This window comes from Dunckerocampus dactyliophorus, chromosome 20, assembly GCF_027744805.1.
Source record: "Dunckerocampus dactyliophorus isolate RoL2022-P2 chromosome 20, RoL_Ddac_1.1, whole genome shotgun sequence".
Classification (NCBI taxonomy): Eukaryota; Metazoa; Chordata; class Actinopteri; order Syngnathiformes; family Syngnathidae; genus Dunckerocampus; species Dunckerocampus dactyliophorus.
The window spans coordinates 11,404,382-11,424,734 of record NC_072838.1 but is presented as its reverse complement, the minus strand read 5'-3'; the positions used below and the strand labels follow the sequence as shown (position 1 = coordinate 11,424,734).

The following is a 20,353-nucleotide window of genomic DNA, read 5'->3' as shown; positions in this document are numbered from 1 at the left end:
ACATAAATGGTTACATACTGGTCTCCAGTGTGCCCCATGTTATAGTTTATTGAATAAAAAAAAACCTAGATTTGTACAGCTCTCACGTCAAATATTCGGTATTTGTAAGAAACCAATATACCCTCCCATGTAGCTAACAAACACTTCTAGCATTACGCCATAACAAACCACAATCACAAAGTAATTATATTGATAGTTGATATAATTACCTGATATTGTAAATAAAATGCTTATCTGACAGTCGTAGATATGTGTTTGTGTGTAAATGAACCGACCATTTACTTGAGCTGTGGATGTATATGGTCCATTTCTCGCTCGCTTTCATTTTGGTCCTCCTCACTTTCTGTAGGATGACGTGTCATCTGCCGACGTGCACGGGAAGCAACAGACATTGCCAGTTAACAAGAGCCGATTTTCTATCTCTGGTGTGATTTTTAATCACGTTTGATAAATATTACAGGTAAAGTGAGACTGATAGACAGCTTTGACGCCAGTGATTCACCATGAGGCGCGCAGGCTTGGGTAAGAAAAAGCTTAAATGCATGCGTGGTTTATGTTGTTGACTAGCTAGCAGGTGCCTGGCTAATATTGTATTATGAAGGGTGTTTTCCAGGGGTCCAGGTTTACATTAGTTCAACGTGTAGATGTCAGACAAATAATCTTTATATTTTCGATTCCTGGAGGCGACGGAGGACCTGGAAACTATGTAGCAAGTGGATACAGTGTGTATGAAGAGGAAAATGAACACTTACAGGAGGGACTGAGAGCCAAAGTCAGCGCTTTGAAAAGTGTAAGAAAGTTACAACTCACCGTTGCTAAGCGTTCCGTGCTCTGTGGTTCTAATAGTCACTTTGTGATATTGATACATTGTTTTTTTCCAGTTGTCCATCGACATAGGAACGGAAGTGAAGTACCAAAATAAAATGTTGGATGATATGGTAAGTTTGTAACACCGCATCCAAAATAAAAGCACTGGAAATGAGTCCACATCTGTATGCATTAAGAATAGGGGTGTTACGAGGCACTCTGTTCATGAGACGAGAAGATACACGAAATTGGGTCTAAAAGAAAGAGACAATACTTTTTTTTTTTTTTTTTTAACAGCCGCATGGTGGCCAAATGGATAACATGTTGTCCACACGATCAGGAGATCCCTGATCCCTGATGGAGGCTTGCCTCCATCTGAATGAGTGACAAAATGGTTCACTCCATTCATGCCATTGTTCTATGGAACAAACGCGCCAAGGTGCTGAAACCAATGCACAGGATACGAACCGAATACATTTTTTTTCCATAAGTTATGTAAATTAATCTGTTCAACAAAGCCAAAAATGTTAACACAAAGCAGGTTTTTATAGTTTTACATGCAGTCAACAATTCCAAATGCATACAAATGATGAATGAAAGGGATAAATGCACATTTAAGGTTACTTTTACCTTCAATGAAGAGGTGCCTCTTGATGTAAATGTTCCCAAAGATATGACGTGGCAGCGAGACACCACACGGACACCTCCTTCCTGTTTTGCCATTAGTTATTTATTGAATTCAATAGTGTTTCTCACCTGAATAACCCAACATGGAACCACAGAAAGTTTCAAGTGCCAGCATTTTGATAAAGGTGAAAAACACGGATCAGTTGAATTGAATTCAAGAACAAAACAGGAAGCTGGTGTCCGTGTTGCGTCTCGCTGCCACATTGTGTCTTTGGGAACATTCACATCAAGGTAAAAGTAACCTTAAATGTAAGTGCATCCCTATAATTCATCATTTAGATGCATTAAGAATAGTTTTATGCATGTAAAATGATAAAATCGTGTATTGTGTTAACATTTTTGAGAGTCAACCGCTGATGAGATCATAGACGGGCTACCTAGCTGACACGTCCGGTACTGATTTGTTAGCTTCAAACAAAGAAGCTACCTTGCTAAGGCCATTTTGTGATTAAAAAATACGTTAAGAACACAGCTGGACTCACGCAGTGTATTAACACAAGACACACTTTATATTGTACGCCAAACAAAATGTACAAAATTTTGGCATACATTTTTGACGTTAACTGAAAAACACGCTAACAGGTTCCACTGTACTTCATTAAACTAGTAACACTTCACCACAGTCTTTGTTATTAACAAGTAGTTTGTTATATTGATGATTTCTTACGTCTCTTTGATTCCAAAACTAGGACAGTGACTTTGATTCAACAGGCGGGCTGCTCGGCGCCACCATTGGCCGGGTCAAGCAGCTGTCCAGAGGCAGTCAGACGAAACTGTTGTGCTACATGCTGCTCTTCTGCTTTTTTGTCTTCTTCGTACTCTACTGGTTCCTCAAGTTGAGGGGATAGCAGGATCTCGGTGGACTTTGAACCAAGCGCTTTCTTGCTCGGAATGACTCAAGCAGATAAAAAAAAAAATAAAGGCTAAACGGTCTTATGTATTTCACATCTCCAAAAATACACTGCTGATGTAAGCAAATTTATATTGGTGTGCAGGGACTTATGTGATGAGACTTAGCAGTGTAACATGGAAGATAACATGATTACAAGTTGAGAAATGCCATAGTTGACAAAATAAAGTAATGACAGCTGAGTGTGTATTATAATCAGTGTATTATGCAAACGACACTGAGTTACAGAATCCCCTCTGAGAGACATCGTTTAGATTAATTGCTCTCAGGAATTAATAAGCATATTATAGAGTATGCCAACTGTACAAAATACCAGCATGCAACATTGTGATTTCTACAGTACATTGTTACATGTTTTCAATGTAAATAAACATTTTATGATCTTTACCCAATGAGTGTTTATCAAAAAGCGGTTTGTTTTCAGCTCCTGATGACAGAACAATGGTATACTGTACATATTTAGTCATTCTTGTAGTAGGTAAGGAGGAGCAATATTTACATGAAATCAATACAAATAGCATGCCCTAATAAAAGGTCACTTTGTTACTTAGACAAATGGCAATATTTGCTTTTAATCACATTCAGTTAAAAGGCAGCACTTCATGTCATCTAGCAAAGTTTAAGTTCACTTCAGTGATTTTTATAAAATTGAGTTTGAGAAGAATCCCATCAGGCTAGTTGATGACATCACTTCTTGGGTAGCGTGTCCATGTATTTGCAGATGATTCCGAGCATGACCTCGTCGGCCCCTGCCCCAATGGACATTAACCTGGAGTCCCTGTGGAAACGAGAGGGCAAAGTGTGATCTTATCCGTATGTACACTATCATGGCCCATTTAAACCCCTTATGTGCCCCACTAGTGGATACCTGTAGAATCTGCTGACTAGCACATCACTGGTGAAGCCCATCCCTCCCCAGTACTGGAGACAGCTGTCACTCAATTCCCTGGCCAGACGGCCCCCCTTTAATTTGGCCATGGACGCCAACTTGGTGACATCATTGCCTTTGATATACAATGCTGAAAGATTCACAGAGGAGAACATCTGGTTCCCATTCAGGCATGTTCTCAAGGCTTTAAGATAAATTACGCCTCACCTGTGGCCTGGTAGAGGAGAGCACGCAGCAGCTCTACCTCTGACTGCAGCTCAGCCAGCCTGAAATGGACCGACTGGTGGTAGAGGACGGGCTGACTGAAGATCTTCCTCTGGCGAGTGTAGTTGATGGTCTCCTGAATGACGATGTCCATGGTGGTCAGGACTGGAAGTAGATTATAAGTTATTAGTGTGAGTATTCTGCATAGGAATGGTCTAATGAGATCAAATTTTACTTCATTAAGATCATTTGAGCGAGAACTGGCTGTTACGAGACAAAGTGACATCTAATTTTTGGGACACATTGTATTTGCCCCTTATAGTGTAACCAAAACTTAAGCAAGATCCACTAATAAAAGGTTTAAATTTAAAAAGTACAGTTTGCTGCAACGTCTGGTAGAAGTAAACATTCAAAGTAAACATTCTTACATGAGATTATAATTGCTTGAACTAGTGAACTGAACCTCCCTGTTTACAAGGAAATCACATCACGGAATGGAACCCTGGCAGTACATTCTGTGGAAAATGAGTGATATAATAGAAAGAATGAGGAATGATAAGCAGTAAAGTTCTCTCACTATTGGCCACAGCCCAGAGCCTCTCTTCTTGGAACTGGAGCATCTGATAGGTGAAACCCATGCCCTCCTGGCCAATGATGTTCTTGCATGGAACGCGTACGTCCTCAAAGAACACTTCGGCCGTGTCTGATGACCACATGCCCAGTTTGTCGATCTTCCGGGCAATGTGGACTCCTACAATGCGGAGAAGGCAACAATCAACCCGTGACTAAGGACAAGTCATATTGCCGTTACATGCTGATCCTACCTGGCAAGTTCATGGGCAAACAAATGAGGGATTTGTTCCTGTGTGGGGGTCCATCACTGGTATTGGCGAGAAGACACATCCAATCGGCCTGGATGCCGTTGGTGGTCCACATCTTGCCCCCGTTGATCACGTATTCATCCCCCTTCCTCACTGCCTTGGTCTTAATGTCTGGAAGTTTGAACAAAAGGCTTCATTCAGTGAAGAAGCACACACGACTTGACGAAGAAAAGACTGGTACGCACTTGACACATCAGAACCCGCCCCAACTTCACTAACTCCAAGGCAGGCAACTTTGTCCCCCAGGATGCTTGGAAGCAGAAACTCTTTCTTGAGCTCAGCTGAACCAAACCTGCACAAACACACACACGCACACACAGTCAACAACTTAGCATGTCAACAAGACTGACAAAATCAAATGTGGCAACAAAAATAACAGTGCTCTGATGCATAGATACTCTGCAACTGCATCTACATTTTGGGAAACTGTTTTATCCTCATTTCAGCCTGGAATTGTTTCCCCTAATTAAACTCTTGAGACCACCTGTTTCTATGAGCTCCACGTCGTGTCACCAGCAGTCACTTTATTGCAACAACAGAGCGAAAAAAGGCTACTTTTTCAAGACAAACTCCATCATATCACATCCACCGGGGGTTTAATGTTAATTGAAGGCCAAACAACAGACTGTATTTTTGAATGCCCCAAACAAAAGCAATGTGAGACAAGGACCACAAATGTAATGGACTTGTCTGTCCCTCTATTCTTCATCTCTTGGCCCAAATATAAAATGATCCCTCCTTTTTAGAGACTTTTTTCCTACGGAAAAACTACAATTGGGTAATTAAAAAGCATGATTGTGATGAAGTATTGATAGCCATTTGTTAATTTAAATAGCTTAAATTAACAAATTTAAGGAAACACGCACGTTGGTACAAACGTCTGGACAAAGTGCAAGATTTTGGTGAAGAAGGCCCGTTATTTTTCAATCGTAAGTCATAACATGTGCATGTACTAAAGACAAGACATGTTTGTCATCCTTATCGTAAAAAGTAGCCCGTACTGGAGGCAGATTTGCTCCACGGGCTAAATGTGCATCTCCACACAGGCATGATGCCAAACGGAGCTGGAGGCGGATGGTAAGGACAAAGGGATTGAGGCCATGCAATGCAGGAGGTTTACAGAATTGTTACCTGGCCAGTGCGGGAGTAGTCATGTCGGTCTGAACGCCGATAGCCATGGGGATGCCTCCACAGCGGATGCTACCCAGCTCCTCGGAAACAGCCACGCTGTAGCTGAAGTCCAATCCCAAGCCTCCATATTCTAAGAAAAAGAAAAAGAAAAAGATTGCATAGCTAGTACAGGTACAGTAGTATCCCCCATGATGGCCACTGAAATACTTTTTAAAAAGCCCTCAGGTTCTTAATAGACTTAAAGAGTCTACAATAACACACCACTTTGTTTCATTTATATCCATAAGGAGGCATAGCTTCATCCAAGCCTGTCATCATCGGCTTTAAAACACTCCACTGAACAGCTGTCCCCCCTCCCCCCGTGTATTTACACCAACAAACAGCCAGTTTGCAGTATTAACTAGATTATACTTTCACAATGCACACTGACATGCAACATTAGGTACATCTACATATCTAACAAGAGTAGCTTTTGTGTATTGGAGCTCATATTGTGCATGTGTGCATCATGCTATGGCTGATGAATGCACTTTAGCACACCTAAACGAAAGAAACTTAAGTCTTAACGCATCACAAAAATAGACATCATCATCATCTAATGTTGGTCTGACACTAAACTCATTTTCCATTTAAACATGAAGCAGTAAAATGTACGATGGGCTGACGATGAACAATTATGGACACATTTACCACCGAGAGGCCTTCAGCCCTTGCACATCACCTGCCAGACATGTTACGGTTTAATGAACAGGACTGTTAGCGATAGAAAAGGCCTTAATAGGAGAGCAAAAATGGGGACAGGCACAACAGTGAGATATTGTAGGCCAAGCAAACTAAAGCGTGTACGCTGGGCAGCCAAAACTAAGAGGAAACAGGTGCAGCTGTGGTGTGATAGTGAACGCTGGAAACCCCACGGCGGATCATGTGGACAGAAGGAAGCGGTGAGGTTTATCCCACTTAAAACTTAACAGCAGGGAAAAGAAAGACAAACAAACTGTGGTTGAAATGCCAATCCTATAGACCCACATGCTTCTTTCGAGCAGCAGATGTTCCTCAGCGTAGGTTCTCTCCAGGTAGGGTCCCATAATCAAGCAAATAGTCTCTCATGTGCAATGACAGAATTTAAAGGTGCAGCACTCTGTACACAACGTCAACCAGGGTCCCTTAGTTTCCCTAATCCTTCTCACAGTTTGGAGTAAACCATGTTCTGTTCAAGCCTTTACTGTGTTGTCACTTGCACTTTTGGATGAGACTGCTATTTTGAAGTCCATGTTCACTTGGTAGTAGTGATGGGAAACTATTCCTTTTACTGATTTGAGCTTTTGGGAGGCACACTAGTGACGGGGCTACTCGATTGACCGTCACGGAGCGCATACGCAGAAACTCGAACATGAGCAATATGTGATGAAACTTGAGTCTTCGTTGAGTACCCGCGAGTCGGTGAAGCTCGCATCCTCATCGAGCACCCGTGAGTCAGTGAATCCCGTGAGCTGGGCGAGTGAATCATTAGTTTTGTTGAATCTGTGATGAAGCTCGAGCAGGTAGGGGAAAGGACTTACAGTGGTGCCATTAATCCGTCCCAGAAGGTTCGACTCAAACCAAAACCGACTCTAACCAAAGCAAATTCTCCCATAGAAAACAATGTAAATCCAATTAATCCGTTCCAGACACCCAAAAATGTTAAAACAAAACATTTTATAGACAATAACTACAGTTTTACATGCACCTATTTTCCACCCTATCATGTCAGACAAGCTGTGGCTGACTCCATGCAGTGTTAAGGAAATGTAATCTAAGGTCAATGTAACATTACTGACACCTAGTGACCAGAATACTACATATGACTTGTCTTTCAATATTTTTCACTAATAGTAGGGCGCAGTCAACCATGAAACAGCATTTATTAATTAATGATTTTCTGAAAGCCGGTGAGGGAGTGATGTTCTGAACTGCGACGTAGCAAGGGACGACTGTAAGTAAAAAAATGTTTTGAACCACTTGTTCATGCCTCACACATCTTTACTTCGACAGAAATCCCGCAAAAACAGCATAGCAACAGCTGTAATGTCACATTTGTATTTATACTTTTGTCCAGGATACATATTGTATATTGAGCAGCAAAAAATATGACTGATCAATTGTATGCATCACTATCTCAATCGCATCAAATATGATACGTCACAGTGTTAGTCATGTCGCAGTGGGGGAAAAACTAGATTCGTCAGGGTATTACTAAAGCAGCACTCATGCAACGATATTTATCTAAACGAGATGGGAAACAGTTCAGGCTGCCAGCTTCTGTCTGTCAGCGAGGTTGCCATCGCCACGGTGTGAACGACGGGTTCCTCCCTGTCAGAGCAGAGGAAACCAGGCAGGGAGCCAGGGGTCATCACTGTCTTCTCCCTCGACAGGGCTATCTTAGGAAAACTTCCTGTTCCCATGTTTTGACAGGTAATAAGGACTTCCCTTGAACACGCAAAACACGGCTACAAAAGTTCTAAACAGGCCCTCTTCTTAACAGTTTGTTATGGGAAATATATACAGCACAATATTACAAACACTGTCTGTGCACTTTTTAGAAGAATTATGTACAACAGGGCAATCTCTTTATTCAGATTCTTTTACTTTTAAAGATTCACCAACCCCTGTTTCCAAACTCATACATCAGTGAACCCAGAGAAACAGTCCATGGGGAGGACTGGAGCAACTGGGACATGTCTACTCAGGCTGTACTTTCTATGTAGTTTCAAATTAGATTAGGTGAAAAATAGGTCATAACAACACAGCGGCAGTTTCTTAAAGCAACAGGAAAAAAGGAACAAGAGCACTCGGAGAGCACGGACGGTTGAAAAAGCCTTTACACTTCATCCAGATCCACCTGAAGATCTAAGACAAAACAAACTGCATTTTAGACAAAACTAATTACTATCTGATTTAATTACTTTACTTGAATTTACTTTACTTGAATTTAATTTACTTGAATTTTGATGTATATTTGAGGCAATGAACCCATGATTGTTGTGTTTTTATTAATCTTTAAAGTCGTGGGGAAGGGCTAATCTATATATATCATTTATAGATATCGTTCATAATATGGATGGATGTAGCTAAACTTGCAAAATATCTTACATTTTGTTGTACTCCTTTAAATCACAAACTATTTGAGACTGAATCAACAGCGCCTCTGCTGGTTGCAGCGGAGTAGTGCACTGCATTTTGCCTCAATTAGTCTTGTATGTTAGCAACTAACCTATAAAAACAGAATACTGTACAATAATCGTTTTTTTATCGCGCTTAGTTGGCTCCAGACCCTATCGTGATGTGAATTTCCACAAAAAAACATTCATTAGCACGTACAAAACATCTTTACGACCTTCTAAATACGGTTTTTAACATTATCAGCGCCCTCTAGACACGAAATAACACCCCTATATCACATTTACACTCGTATTACCCAAATATAGTAGACATAATCCAAGTAAGCAAGCCACCTAAGACATAAATATGACTTGTGCTCGTGTGTGTTGCCGTAAATATGTTCTCTCAGGGAGAGTGAGTGAGTTGCGGACAAGAAGTGATGTTGGGGGTTTCAGAGTAACCCAGGTTAGGGATTACTGTGCCTGTTGTCATTCAAACCTGCAATAAAAGCCTGTTGTTTGGTGTCATTTGGTGATTGTGTGTTTCACACCAACATTACTGACACCTAGTGACTAGTTTAGAATACTATGTCAAAATCTTTGAATGCGTCTTTGGAATGCCTTATATTTGTATTGTAGTCCATTTAACCATGTTTGTGCTTGAAAATGCTTGATTTAGGAAAGAAATACTTAAATATTTAAATATTAAATATGCATATGTTTTGACAAATAGGCCATATTCAACCACAAAACAGCATCATTTATTAATTAATGTGTTTTTGAAAAACTGTGATAGAGAAGCCGCAAAATTTGAACCGCCAAGTGGCGAGGGACAACCGTACTGTCATAGTATATGTATCCATATTTACAAATGTTGTTTGTAAATATTGATACCAATTACTTGGCTTGTCACCATGTTTACATTGCACTCCTCTGGGCTCAACTAATTCCCGTCTCCCTGTGCTGCCTGTATGTGTGCAGATAGCAAATACATATCTTGATGTGTTTGCTGTACGGTGCATCACTGCAAGGACTCTGCTACCTGATAATTGAATAGTCTTTGCACAGTCCTCCCCTGAGTCTGTCGCTCTCTAATCCTGTCAACTAATGCTTCGGGCGTGTGTACTCAGCACATTTTAATTCCCTCACCCGCCCGCTTCCCTGACCTACACAATGCTGGTGAAATCTTCTTCGATAGACTTACGACCTACGCTGTTTATGTCATAAAATGAAGTGTCATTAGAATGTGGTTGTACGGAAATGTGATAGCGAAACTAGAAATTAAGAATTTGCTAAAAAGCCCCCCCCCCCCCCTCCAAAAAAACAGGAGACTATACTTCTGTTATATTGTAGTGGGGCTGCAACTAACAATATTTTCTTTGGCGATTAATCTGTTTTCATTAATCGAGCAATCGGTGTGGCCCTAGACAGACCAAATCAATATGAACCAAATACAGTTTGTGTATCAGAAAAAAGGCAAAATGTCTTCTTTGTCACCGTTTTCCAGAGTCAAAGCTGATGTGAGTGAATACCTTGTTTTGCCTAAAACACAGAGAAAATAGGTCGACTTTTATGGATGGCTAAGGAAATTAATAAACACTGACATTTGAGAGGCTGAAACTAAAGGATATTTACATTTAAAAAAAAATAGTTTTTTGTGATCGGCTTTCAAAGGCATCACATGTTTTTTTTTTTTAATGGAAATCGGCCGATATTGATCGGTGGCCGATTGATCTGCGCATCCCTAGATATAAATATATACAATACCCTCCTGTAGTCTATATGTGTATATATGTACATACATAAATTATATATATATATATATATATATATATTTTATTATTCTTAAATAAAAATTCTACTTGAATTTATTTAAATGCAAACACCATTTAAAATAAAGTTGATCAATTTCCCATTTTAATTATTTTCTTGACAAGACCCTCCATACAAACAAGCAGCTAAGTTTGTTAACCGAGTTGGAATCTGATGAAAAAAAAAAAAAAAAAAAGACTCAATTTTTCTTGCAGGATAACAGTTGTGTGTATTCCTGATGACCTTAAATTCCATTCATGCAATTAAAATTATCTTGACTGTCAAACAATACAGCCGAGGAAAAATGTCTTCTCGTCTTCCATCCTTTATAAGTAACACATCTGTGCAAACATCTGGATTAACTGTTAGCCGACAGCTGTTGCAGGAAGTTGCTGAGACACTAGTGGGAACACTTCAAAGCACTGTTCATAGAAAACACCAGTGGAGCGACATGCATTTTTGGTTCAACGCTAAGGCCGGTTTGAAACACACTCTGCAATCACTAACCTATCATCATTTCTTAGATTAAACTGCTTCCATGTGTTGTTCATGTTGCTAAGGCTCTTTAGAAATTCCTAGATATGCTCCATATAAATCATGGAAATGTGAAATGATCCACACGTCCAGGTGGCCCAGATGAGTAATCCATCTACTACTATGTAGTTGACTGGATGATTCAAAACAACTGAAATGTGTCAGACAAACAAACAGACACTAGCGTCACTTCATGGCTAAAGGCTAAATACATTTTATCAGCGGGCAGAGTGGTGCAACTGCATTTGTCTGTTTGCTTACTAACACGTCTAAACAAGGTTGATAACTGATTCTAATTTTTAATCAGCCGGATTTTCACTACATGGTGACACAATTCATGTATTTTTTTTTCCCCAGAGGTGTGGCCCAATTTGGACATGGGATATTGCAGCGCAAAAACAAAATTAAATGCATGGAATTGGATATTCTCAGATTGGCCTGCAGTTTAAACTGAGAAATTGGTCAACATTTTAAAACCGTTTGAAAAAATTGCAAGAATTTACATTTTGCACGGTTGGATCGCTCATCAGCTGATGAAACGTTTAAGACCACAGCTTTCAAAAGCCAAAATCTTGACAAAAATTAATTAAATTCTATTGTCTGACAGGTATTCACACTGTCATGATCTCTTCGTGACAAAGGCTCTTTGAATGCAGTCGCATTGTTGAGCTGCATAAGCAAGGCCTCTCGTTGCTTAGGTTTGAAGCAGTAAGAAAGTCTTTTGAAACTTCTTAAAAGATCCTGGGGGTTAAGAATAAAAAAAGTCAAGTGGTAAACCCAAAAAATGTCACCGGCCCTGATCCGGGCAATCCGATTGGCTGTCCGTCAAGACGATCCTCGGTTTGTTGCTGGTGATAATTCACAACTACAACAAAAGCATAGACAAGGGGTGTCCAAGATCTGCATTTGGCTGGCGACCTGCCTCTCGCTCAAAGTTAGCTGGGATAGGCTGCAGCCTACCCCCGCGACCCTAGTGAGGACAAGCAGCATAGAAAATGGATGGAAGTAAGTTTTAAAGGATCCCTTGAAAACACATTGAAAAAAATTAAACATTGTACTTAGAACTCAAATGTAAACACTGAACCTAAAGTTGGACTGTTATTGCCTTTCAGGATATATTTTGAGACAACACACGTCTAGCGAAATCAAAAGGTATCTGGTTCTTTACATCAGCTACCCCTTATCGCTCTTCTCCAGATAAACCCTCAAAGCCTCCTGGATTAACTCAACTCTCATCATTTTTCACAAGGAATTGTCAGTTTCGTTTTGTACAAAACAGTGATGCAGTGATTTTGAAGTACTACCCTCTACCACAGCGTGTCCCAACCTTTACTGAGCCCAGGCACATGTGTATAGTAGACAAATTTCACAGCATTCCACCAAACAAAAACGTCACAAAAAGTCTATACACTGGTTAATTATGTACCTTCTGTCACCTAGTGCAAGAGCATTTCATTGTTCAGCCTGTCAATATATGTTACTGCTCTGGACAGAGGAACAAAGTTCAGCTGTGACAGTACGTCATTTGTTGTAGACTGAATTATATGAACTTTTAGACCCAGTCCTCGCATCGAAAGACATAAATGCACATCTTACCAACTGGTTTGTTAACTCCAAGAAATCCAGCGTTTCCTAGGATCTTGAATATTTTATGGGCTGGAAACTTCCCCTCTGCTTCCCACTGATCAACAAACGGGTTAATCTCCTGGTCGATTATCTGCAGGAGACATGGATTTCTGTAAATATACAACATACGGGATATGCATTTGTGCGCATGTATGCATGAGCTTCATAACAAATGGTGGCCCTGCTATCCCATCACTTCCCACAACCCCAACGACTTTACATTACAAGAGGAAAAAAAGACATGCGGTGGCAGTTCCACATACATGAGTTTCCTGCTGTGTGGTGCACATGTACACTTAAGTCCATGTAATCTATCTCAAGCGGACAGCTCCAAAAAGGCATTACATATCAATGAATAAAGAGCAGCCTGGGAAAATGCATTGCACAGTGAATCTGTAATGATAGCGGTGATGAATACAGTGACAGCAAACATGGGTATTCCCCTTTGTGTACATGTTTTAAACGGCTCAGCTGGTGACATACAATATGCCAGAAGCAGATGAATGGCTTGGACCCAATTCCAACCCTGAACATTGAAGTGTAAATCACATATGCTAAAAAAAAAAGAAAGAAAGAAAAGAAAACGAGAGACGATGTAGCTAGGACACCGAGATGAACAAAGGCACAGGACAGTACAGCAGAAATGGGAAGATGAGATTTGGTTCTATGTCTATAAGAATTTCTGTCCATTTAGCCAGCAATTCACCAATCCTGTCGATAGAAATGTAGAAACCCCTAAATTCCAAATACTTTTTTCTTATACTTGTGTCAATATAATAAATGGTTGTCCCAAAGCTTTCACAATAGTAGGAGGTGGATGGGTTTACTGGATTTTCTCATTCAAAAAGGGTCAACAGGCAAAAGGTCAAAGCTAGCAGCATCATTTTCGGTTGTACAACAATCATCTCACACATTCGACACACTAAGTGGGATGATACAGTGGATTTCACTCATCTTTCTACCAAATTTTGCATCTGATTCTTCAACGAGAGTGGTCATCTTTCCTCTTCGGCAGCAAAGCTGTGTCAAGACTCATTTCGTCTCTGTCACGTGCGGCAGATTCTGTGAGTCATGACCCAAAGCCTGTCGCCGAGAGTGAGGAGCAGGTAAACAACTGGCTTTAAAATAAACTTTGAAACAGGTGAACTTTGGCGCTGCGACTCATTTTAGGGATCGGGAAGTGGTTCACTGGTGGAGAAGTGCTTCGAAATGACCAACCTATTTCTGTGAGCACTCAGCACCTGAAGTATAAACTACTGTACTCTGCTCTACTTGGTGTTGATGGAAGAAGTCAGTATTGTATGCGGTTACTAAATAGTTTTAGCATATTGAATTGAGTAAATATAAAAAACACTAAGAGACACATTTGGTAGTTTTCTTGGGTGTTGATTGACATATAGACTGGCCAATGACTGACTTTTTTATTAGGTCAAATATAGAACATATCCGGGGAAAATATGATGTTTTGCCACCGTACCTTTACCATGTCAAACAGACTAGTAATGGACTGATAATCGGCCGATATTCTGCATTTTGACACATATCGGCATTGGCCTTTTTTTTCTTAAATTCGACGGCCGATAAGAGATCAATTTAAAACTATTTTGGCCTCTAGATACAGCCAAAGTTGGCAAAAAAATGTCCAAACTCCTCTCTTACAGAGCGTGAACGAAGCGAGCTCAGCTCGCTTGGTTCAACAGAGCATGCTCGTGCGGCTGTATGTGCGTGTGCGACTCAGGCTGTATGAGAGACTTTACACCGTGTTGCGTTTTAGTGCGTTTGACCATACCTGCTTTGACCATACCTGCTGATGTCGCGCAAGCTCTGAGTGAAACAAGGACAGGAGGCACGTTTATGTTTGCACCCAGCTGTCTTAACCATCAAGACACATTCAACACACAACACACTTCAGGCCTTCAAAATAAGAGCCGCATACCGTCTAAATTGTGTACACAAAATACGGGCATCATAAAAAATATCTTGGAATTGCAGATTGGAATTGCATTGGTGACTACGTCTTCCTTAACCACAAGCACAAACACTACTGCACTATTTTTTCATCTATAGTAATATGGAATCCATGATAGTTATTATTAAATTTTTTTTCTTTCCAGTCATATATTTAATATAAAAAAACGTTTTCAACCTAATAAACATTTTTGTCGCCAGTGTTTTCACTTTTAGCGGGCCTTACATCCCGACGTACGTGCTGCCACGTGCTGGCTACGTGCAAAAATGGGGAAAATCTCAAGAGACACGCACGTGGCCTGCACGGATTTTCAAACCCGCAGACAGCCCGCAAAGCTCGTAAGGAAGAAAATTGGTATACAAATAATTTTCTGCGTGCATGCAGGAAAACCTTGCACGCTGCCAGGTCGCAAGGTCAAGGCAGATGAGGAGTGCCTGACACTTGCGTGTGTCGCAAGTTTAAAAGTACATTGTGCACATTGCCCAGCCACGGCAGCGGCTCCTCCGGCAGTGGGCGACTCCTCCAGCTGTACACTCTGGTTCTGCCGACCTCCGAGACGCGCGGTGGCTGCTCACATAGCATATCCGACATTAATGCGCCTTACCCGGCCACACCGGGCAACTCTTCCTGCTGTACACTCTGGTTCTCCCGGTCACGATAGCCGTAGGAAGCCAGTACGCCGACCTTGCAATTGAAGTGAGTGGGCTGCACGAGCCTCGTACGATGCCCACTCACGTACGTCCCCAGTGGGTGAAACGTACGACAGCCATACATGAAGCTCACCGAGCACGCATGAGTCGCACGCCGCACTCGCGATCTAAAAGCTACCAACGGAGGGCGAGCGGCAAGCACGTGGATGTCATAAATCACTTGCTCCATAGGTACGACACACTTACAACCCCTCTGGTACCCTACTTCCTTTACGTGCTGGCCATGGCCAGAGCCCGTGCGTGTGGTAACACGTATGTCTGGACGTAAGGCCTGCTTTATTAGCCTCCCTGACTACTAAAAATCGGTATCAGCCCTGAAAAAAACATATTATATATATTATATATATCTCTAATAAAGGCATCAACAAAACTGTAGATTTATTGACAATAAAAAGTCCATAGCTGATTCAAACCCTCCATCTCCTGACTGTGAGGCCAAAATGGTAACCAATAACCACTAGGCCACTAAATTATGATAGAAAACACTGGTCACTTCCAAGTTACAAAACAGATCCAAATTCAGATGCCGATTCCAAAGCATGATCAAAAGGTAATTTGATTTGGGATCGAGACTATGACTGAAAGGTAACCCAGTCACCCAAATCCGAGTCTGTCAATAGCTTTTTGAGTTCTGCTGGTAACAAACTAGCACACATGACCTTCTCCATTGGAAGTGGTAATCAAAAGGAATATACTGATGTTCCATGTTGGGATTATAGTCTACCAATCTTTGAATTCTGTTCATGAGCACACTTTCCCTGACAAATATATTCCTCTGCTAAAGACAACATGCTATTAATTATTAAATAGAAGTGGCATTTAGTATAGAATGGAATCATCAAATAAGCCTCAACCAATAATAACGCTCGGTAAATTAGGCGCCCGCATTATTAAGGATTAGGGACTGTACTCCCTACTTTATTGTTCTTTCAGTAAGCCGTTAAATCAAGTCTGTTATTGCGAGTGAAAGTATGACCTTGGAAAGCCTGCGCTACAATCAAAACTGCTTGTGAGAGCAAACAGTAAAAGGCAACTTGCTGTTATTCCAAGGTTAAGTCACCCATGTTCAAAGTTCAGATCCTGAGGAGGGAAAGGGAGGGTTCGAGAGAGCGAGCTGGGACGGGAAACATACGGGGCCTTTGGGGGAGGGATGCTGCATGGTTTCACAAAGGTTATTGTGGACTATTTGGGTTACATACCAACACCGTTTCACATCAGCAGACAGTCACGTGGGAAGCCAGGGTCAGGAACGTTGCATTATCAGGTCTTGCAGAGAGTGTCAGCGAGATATAAAACACAACACTGACCTTCTCTGTGGAAATTGTTGAGCTAATGTCAGTTCAGCCTTCCAAAACAAAGCAACTCCGTCGTCAATGCGCATCTAACATGCTGAACACTGCACAGTAAGTGAAATTAAAGTGATAGAAATTGTAAATAAAAAGGGAGAGTGTGGATTCTGGTAGTGAACTAGCTAACATTAGTACCATATTAAGTTACAAATGATGGCTTCGTGGGGGAACCCAGGTTTCATTAGCTCCTAACATTCCTACATTAGATATCATTATAATAATGGACCGTTTTTCTTAGGGATGGCCATTGAAACTACATTTCTTTCATCAACTGTAGGGAAAATTAACAATTCATTGATATTTTTTACTTTTTTTTCCCCTTTCTGAATGTTCTGAACTTCTGTTTCCTCATTTGAGGAGAATAATGCTGCCTGGAGGATTTGTGCCATAGCCGATGCCACGTTGTCCTTTAGACAACACACTGACACTGAATAGACAGCACCTCTGCTGGTTGCATCAGAGTGGTGCACTCCATTTTGCCGCAATTGCTTTAATAAACAATTAATTTAACCATTGGTTGAACTCAAACAACACGATTCTAAGTTCTAAGCTCAATTAATCGCTTATATATACGTTTATTGTGGTGGACTGCTTTTGTAGCACTAATGCAAAATGGCACTGTGTAAGTCTAACCTTCAACAGTCATGGAGGGATTTCCCTATGACCCAATAGAAAAAAAAAAAAGGCCCATTATCCTTCAGTGGATTCTTTTAATAAACCATCCCGACTGGAGTTCCTTTTCCCGTCCTACCAGCATATTGTTCTGTGTTTCCTTTTTACATTTCCATCCTTCCCATATTCTCAATGCTAGTTCATTTTCCTCGCATCCTTTGAAGGTTTAGTCACACAATATGCTTCCCCCTGTTTTACCGCAACATATTTGCTGTCTGCCCTAAATTAAGATGTTGTGGTTATTTTTGGACTCCTTATGTACAAACGTCTGCCTGGTGTCTGAAATAAATAAAAAACAAGACTGATTATTAAGGCTGACCATAACTTGTAGATCTGCACATTAGATTTGTAAAATGTTAGGCTGCCTGTTTGACTAGAATTAATAAGAAAAACAAACCCGAACACTGCTAAATACACCACGATTACTGAATGATATCAACTACTTTGATTCCCTGTAAACTTTTGTATGTTGTATGCTTTATAGTATGAGATAGATCATGTTGACTTGTAACTTGCATGCTGAAAAAGTGCCTGCACCCCTGATATTTATGTCCGTTGTACATAAATACTCATATTTATAATATACAGTATATATCGTGTATGTTTATAGTAGGAGGGAGATCTTTGGGTCATTATAAAAGCAGGTTGCAGGCTGAAAAAGTGCGAGCGCCCCTGTTTTAGTACACCAGCGCCTTCATCCTTTTGAAGAGTTTCATGTGTTCCTGGGAAAGATGCTGTAGTTGTGGCAATACACTCTGTATTAAAAGCAAAGGGGGCTTATTGACTAGAATTACCCAGCCTCAAAGAGCAAAAAGTTGTGATATCACGGAAGTCCAGCAAGCCAACAACAAACTATTGCCTCATTATAGATCTGAGCAGGAGGTGTACATGTTTTATCACAGTATTGATTTGGGTCAGCATCTGGGGAGTGAAACAAACATCAGATAAAAGTCTCCAACAGCAGAGGCAGCTAGTTTTGGACCATAACCCCCTGCCAAACACTGTACAGCATCCGCACTGCAGTCAAAACTATGCTCCAAGTTTTGGGATTTTATATACTGACTCCATACACTGGAGCCACAATGCAACAACAATTATACCTGACTGTCAACATCTTCATTAGGCACGTCTGCACAAGCTAATAAGATCTGTGTCAAAAAAATATGCACGCATCAGATGCAGTCATAGTTCTTCAACCACATACTACGTGCTACATGACGCATTTACCTCATGCCTGATAGGTGCAGTGATGCAATATTAGTGCAGCTGCAACCTAACAATGGGGATCATCCATAATGTCATCATACCGTACGAAAAGATAAAATTATAGGTTACCATAGTGAAGATTTTTTTTCCGTAAAAAATGTCTCCAGGAGAGTAGGGTGTAGAGGTTTAGACACGAGAAAACGCATCGCAAGAGCATTCCTTAAAAGCAGATTTTAGGAGCTTTTCATGAAATCTTAGCTGCTAGAAATATCGGATACCGGGTGTAATTCACATATTGGCTTTACTGTTGTGAGCTTGTTGTTTTCAGAAAAACGTAGCTGTTGTCCTCCTCACTCGCACCGCACACACACCCGACGCACCCACACACATTAGCTATGTGAATTGGTTGCGCAATAATATTGGAAAATATTACCGCCAAGTGTTTTTTTTTTTTTTATACATATTTTTTGGCCTCTTCAAAAGTCTGTCTCGCCTGGTAGCCCTGGCAAACTTACGTTCTTACGATCCCATTCTGTCAACTTGCAGCGTTTGTCTCATGCAGTTGTTTTTGGAGTTGTGGATATTTTTGGCATTTGCAGCATTTTCTTTTGCATTTTTTTTTTTATCTTGCAGCATTTCTCTTATTGTAGTTTTTTTTCCCCCCAATTGCATTTGTTACATGCCGACTGTGTGTTTTTGGTGTTTGTACAATAACACCAATTAAAGGCTCAGGAACTTTTACAGTTCTAATCTGCCGATTAGAATATGTTCTTTTTTTTGGACAGTTTGTAACGTCCGCTGAGATACTGAATTTGTGTTTTTTTGTTAACTACAAGATATAATTAGCTAAATGATTAAGAAATACATTCTTAAGATATTTAACTTTGCGTGGCGTGAATCTATACAACATTTGAGTTTGACTTTTTGAATTTAATTACTGACTTTTCAAAGATGCAATTTACTGCGGGCTCGCTGTAATTTACGTACTCACTATTAGCAATAAGCTCCAGCGTAATGTTCATTTACCTCTATAATAATGTTGGCATGAATATATTTGTAAAAGCAAACCTTGTGATGCAGTTTTTGCACTGGATACCATGAGATCGTGCAACCTGTGTAATTATGACCTGCGAGGGTGTATACAGTATAGTTCAAGCGCTCACACAGTGACCTCTCACCCACTTTTAATTGCACTGCAGCTGGCGTGCAACCTTTGCACTTCATCGTTAAGACACTAAAGTGTGAACACTAACTTACTTTACATAACGCTAAACGCTTGCTAAGTGTTTGTTAGCAAACCTCTCGTACCTTTCTGAGGGATTCCTTTAATGCAAAGTGCTCTGGCGTGTAGATTATATGGTCGACCGAGGTCTCAGGGGCGCTGGATGCTGCCGTTTTTGCCGACACATGATCAGCAAATGACCGGACTCCAAATGAGGAACATTTGAGGAAAGGACGGCTGTTGACAAGACGGTTTAAACGCTGTGCTCCACTGACAAGCGCCATTGTTGTTTGGAATCAGTCGCGCATGCGCAAAAGCATTTGTGTATATGGCTTATATAAAATAAAAATAAACTTTTCCGAAATATTTACATGATTAGGTTGGACAGAAAGATAAACAGAAAAATACATATACGTTAAGAATAGTGTATATTTTCAAAAACCCCATCAAAACTACTAAAATGGATTGACTAATTTCCCCGGATTTAAGACATTTTCAAAGAGAAAACCTTTACGTTTTCATCATCGCATGAAAAGTTTCTGCAAAGGACAGATGGGCCCACCACTGCACTAAACCCACATATTTGCCTTTAAAGGTTGTTCTTATT

At 40.6% G+C, this 20,353-nt stretch overlaps 3 protein-coding genes across 3 annotated transcripts in view; 1 reads left to right on the top strand and 2 right to left on the bottom strand.

Annotated features, from left to right (window-relative positions):
• Nucleotides 1-1,066, bottom strand: part of LOC129173621 (uncharacterized) — a 39,062-nt gene extending 37,996 nt beyond the window's left edge. Inside the window, exons 1-2 of the mRNA XM_054764677.1 lie at nucleotides 811-1,066; nucleotides 276-362 (exon numbers count right to left, since the gene is read on the bottom strand). Coding sequence (XP_054620652.1) covers nucleotides 276-325 — 50 coding nt within the window. The 5' untranslated portion in view covers nucleotides 326-362; nucleotides 811-1,066. The remainder of the gene's footprint in view (nucleotides 1-275; nucleotides 363-810) is intronic.
• On the top strand, nucleotides 336-2,791 carry bet1 (Bet1 golgi vesicular membrane trafficking protein). Its single transcript, XM_054764349.1, has 4 exons — nucleotides 336-522; nucleotides 684-790; nucleotides 882-938; nucleotides 2,184-2,791. The coding sequence occupies exons 1-4, from the start codon at nucleotides 504-506 to the stop codon at nucleotides 2,340-2,342; spliced, it is 342 nt and encodes a 113-aa protein (XP_054620324.1). The 5' UTR covers nucleotides 336-503; the 3' UTR covers nucleotides 2,343-2,791.
• On the bottom strand, nucleotides 2,003-20,054 carry zgc:85777 (uncharacterized protein LOC405871 homolog). Its single transcript, XM_054764348.1, is given in 9 exon segments — nucleotides 2,003-3,182; nucleotides 3,273-3,423; nucleotides 3,501-3,662; nucleotides 4,075-4,248; nucleotides 4,322-4,489; nucleotides 4,564-4,670; nucleotides 5,510-5,639; nucleotides 12,589-12,709; nucleotides 19,833-20,054. Coding segments are annotated over 9 exon segments (1,326 nt in total). The 3' UTR covers nucleotides 2,003-3,091.
• Between the last annotated feature and the right edge of the window lie 299 nt (nucleotides 20,055-20,353).

What these genes read in the sequence shown, in the direction of transcription:
- bet1 (XM_054764349.1), top strand. An exon ending in AAGTCAGCGCTTTGAAAAGT is followed by an intron (nt 791 to 881) that starts GTAAGAAAGTTA and finishes GTTTTTTTCCAG; the next exon opens with TTGTCCATCGACATAGGAAC. An exon ending in ATAAAATGTTGGATGATATG is followed by an intron (nt 939 to 2,183) that starts GTAAGTTTGTAA and finishes TTCCAAAACTAG; the next exon opens with GACAGTGACTTTGATTCAAC.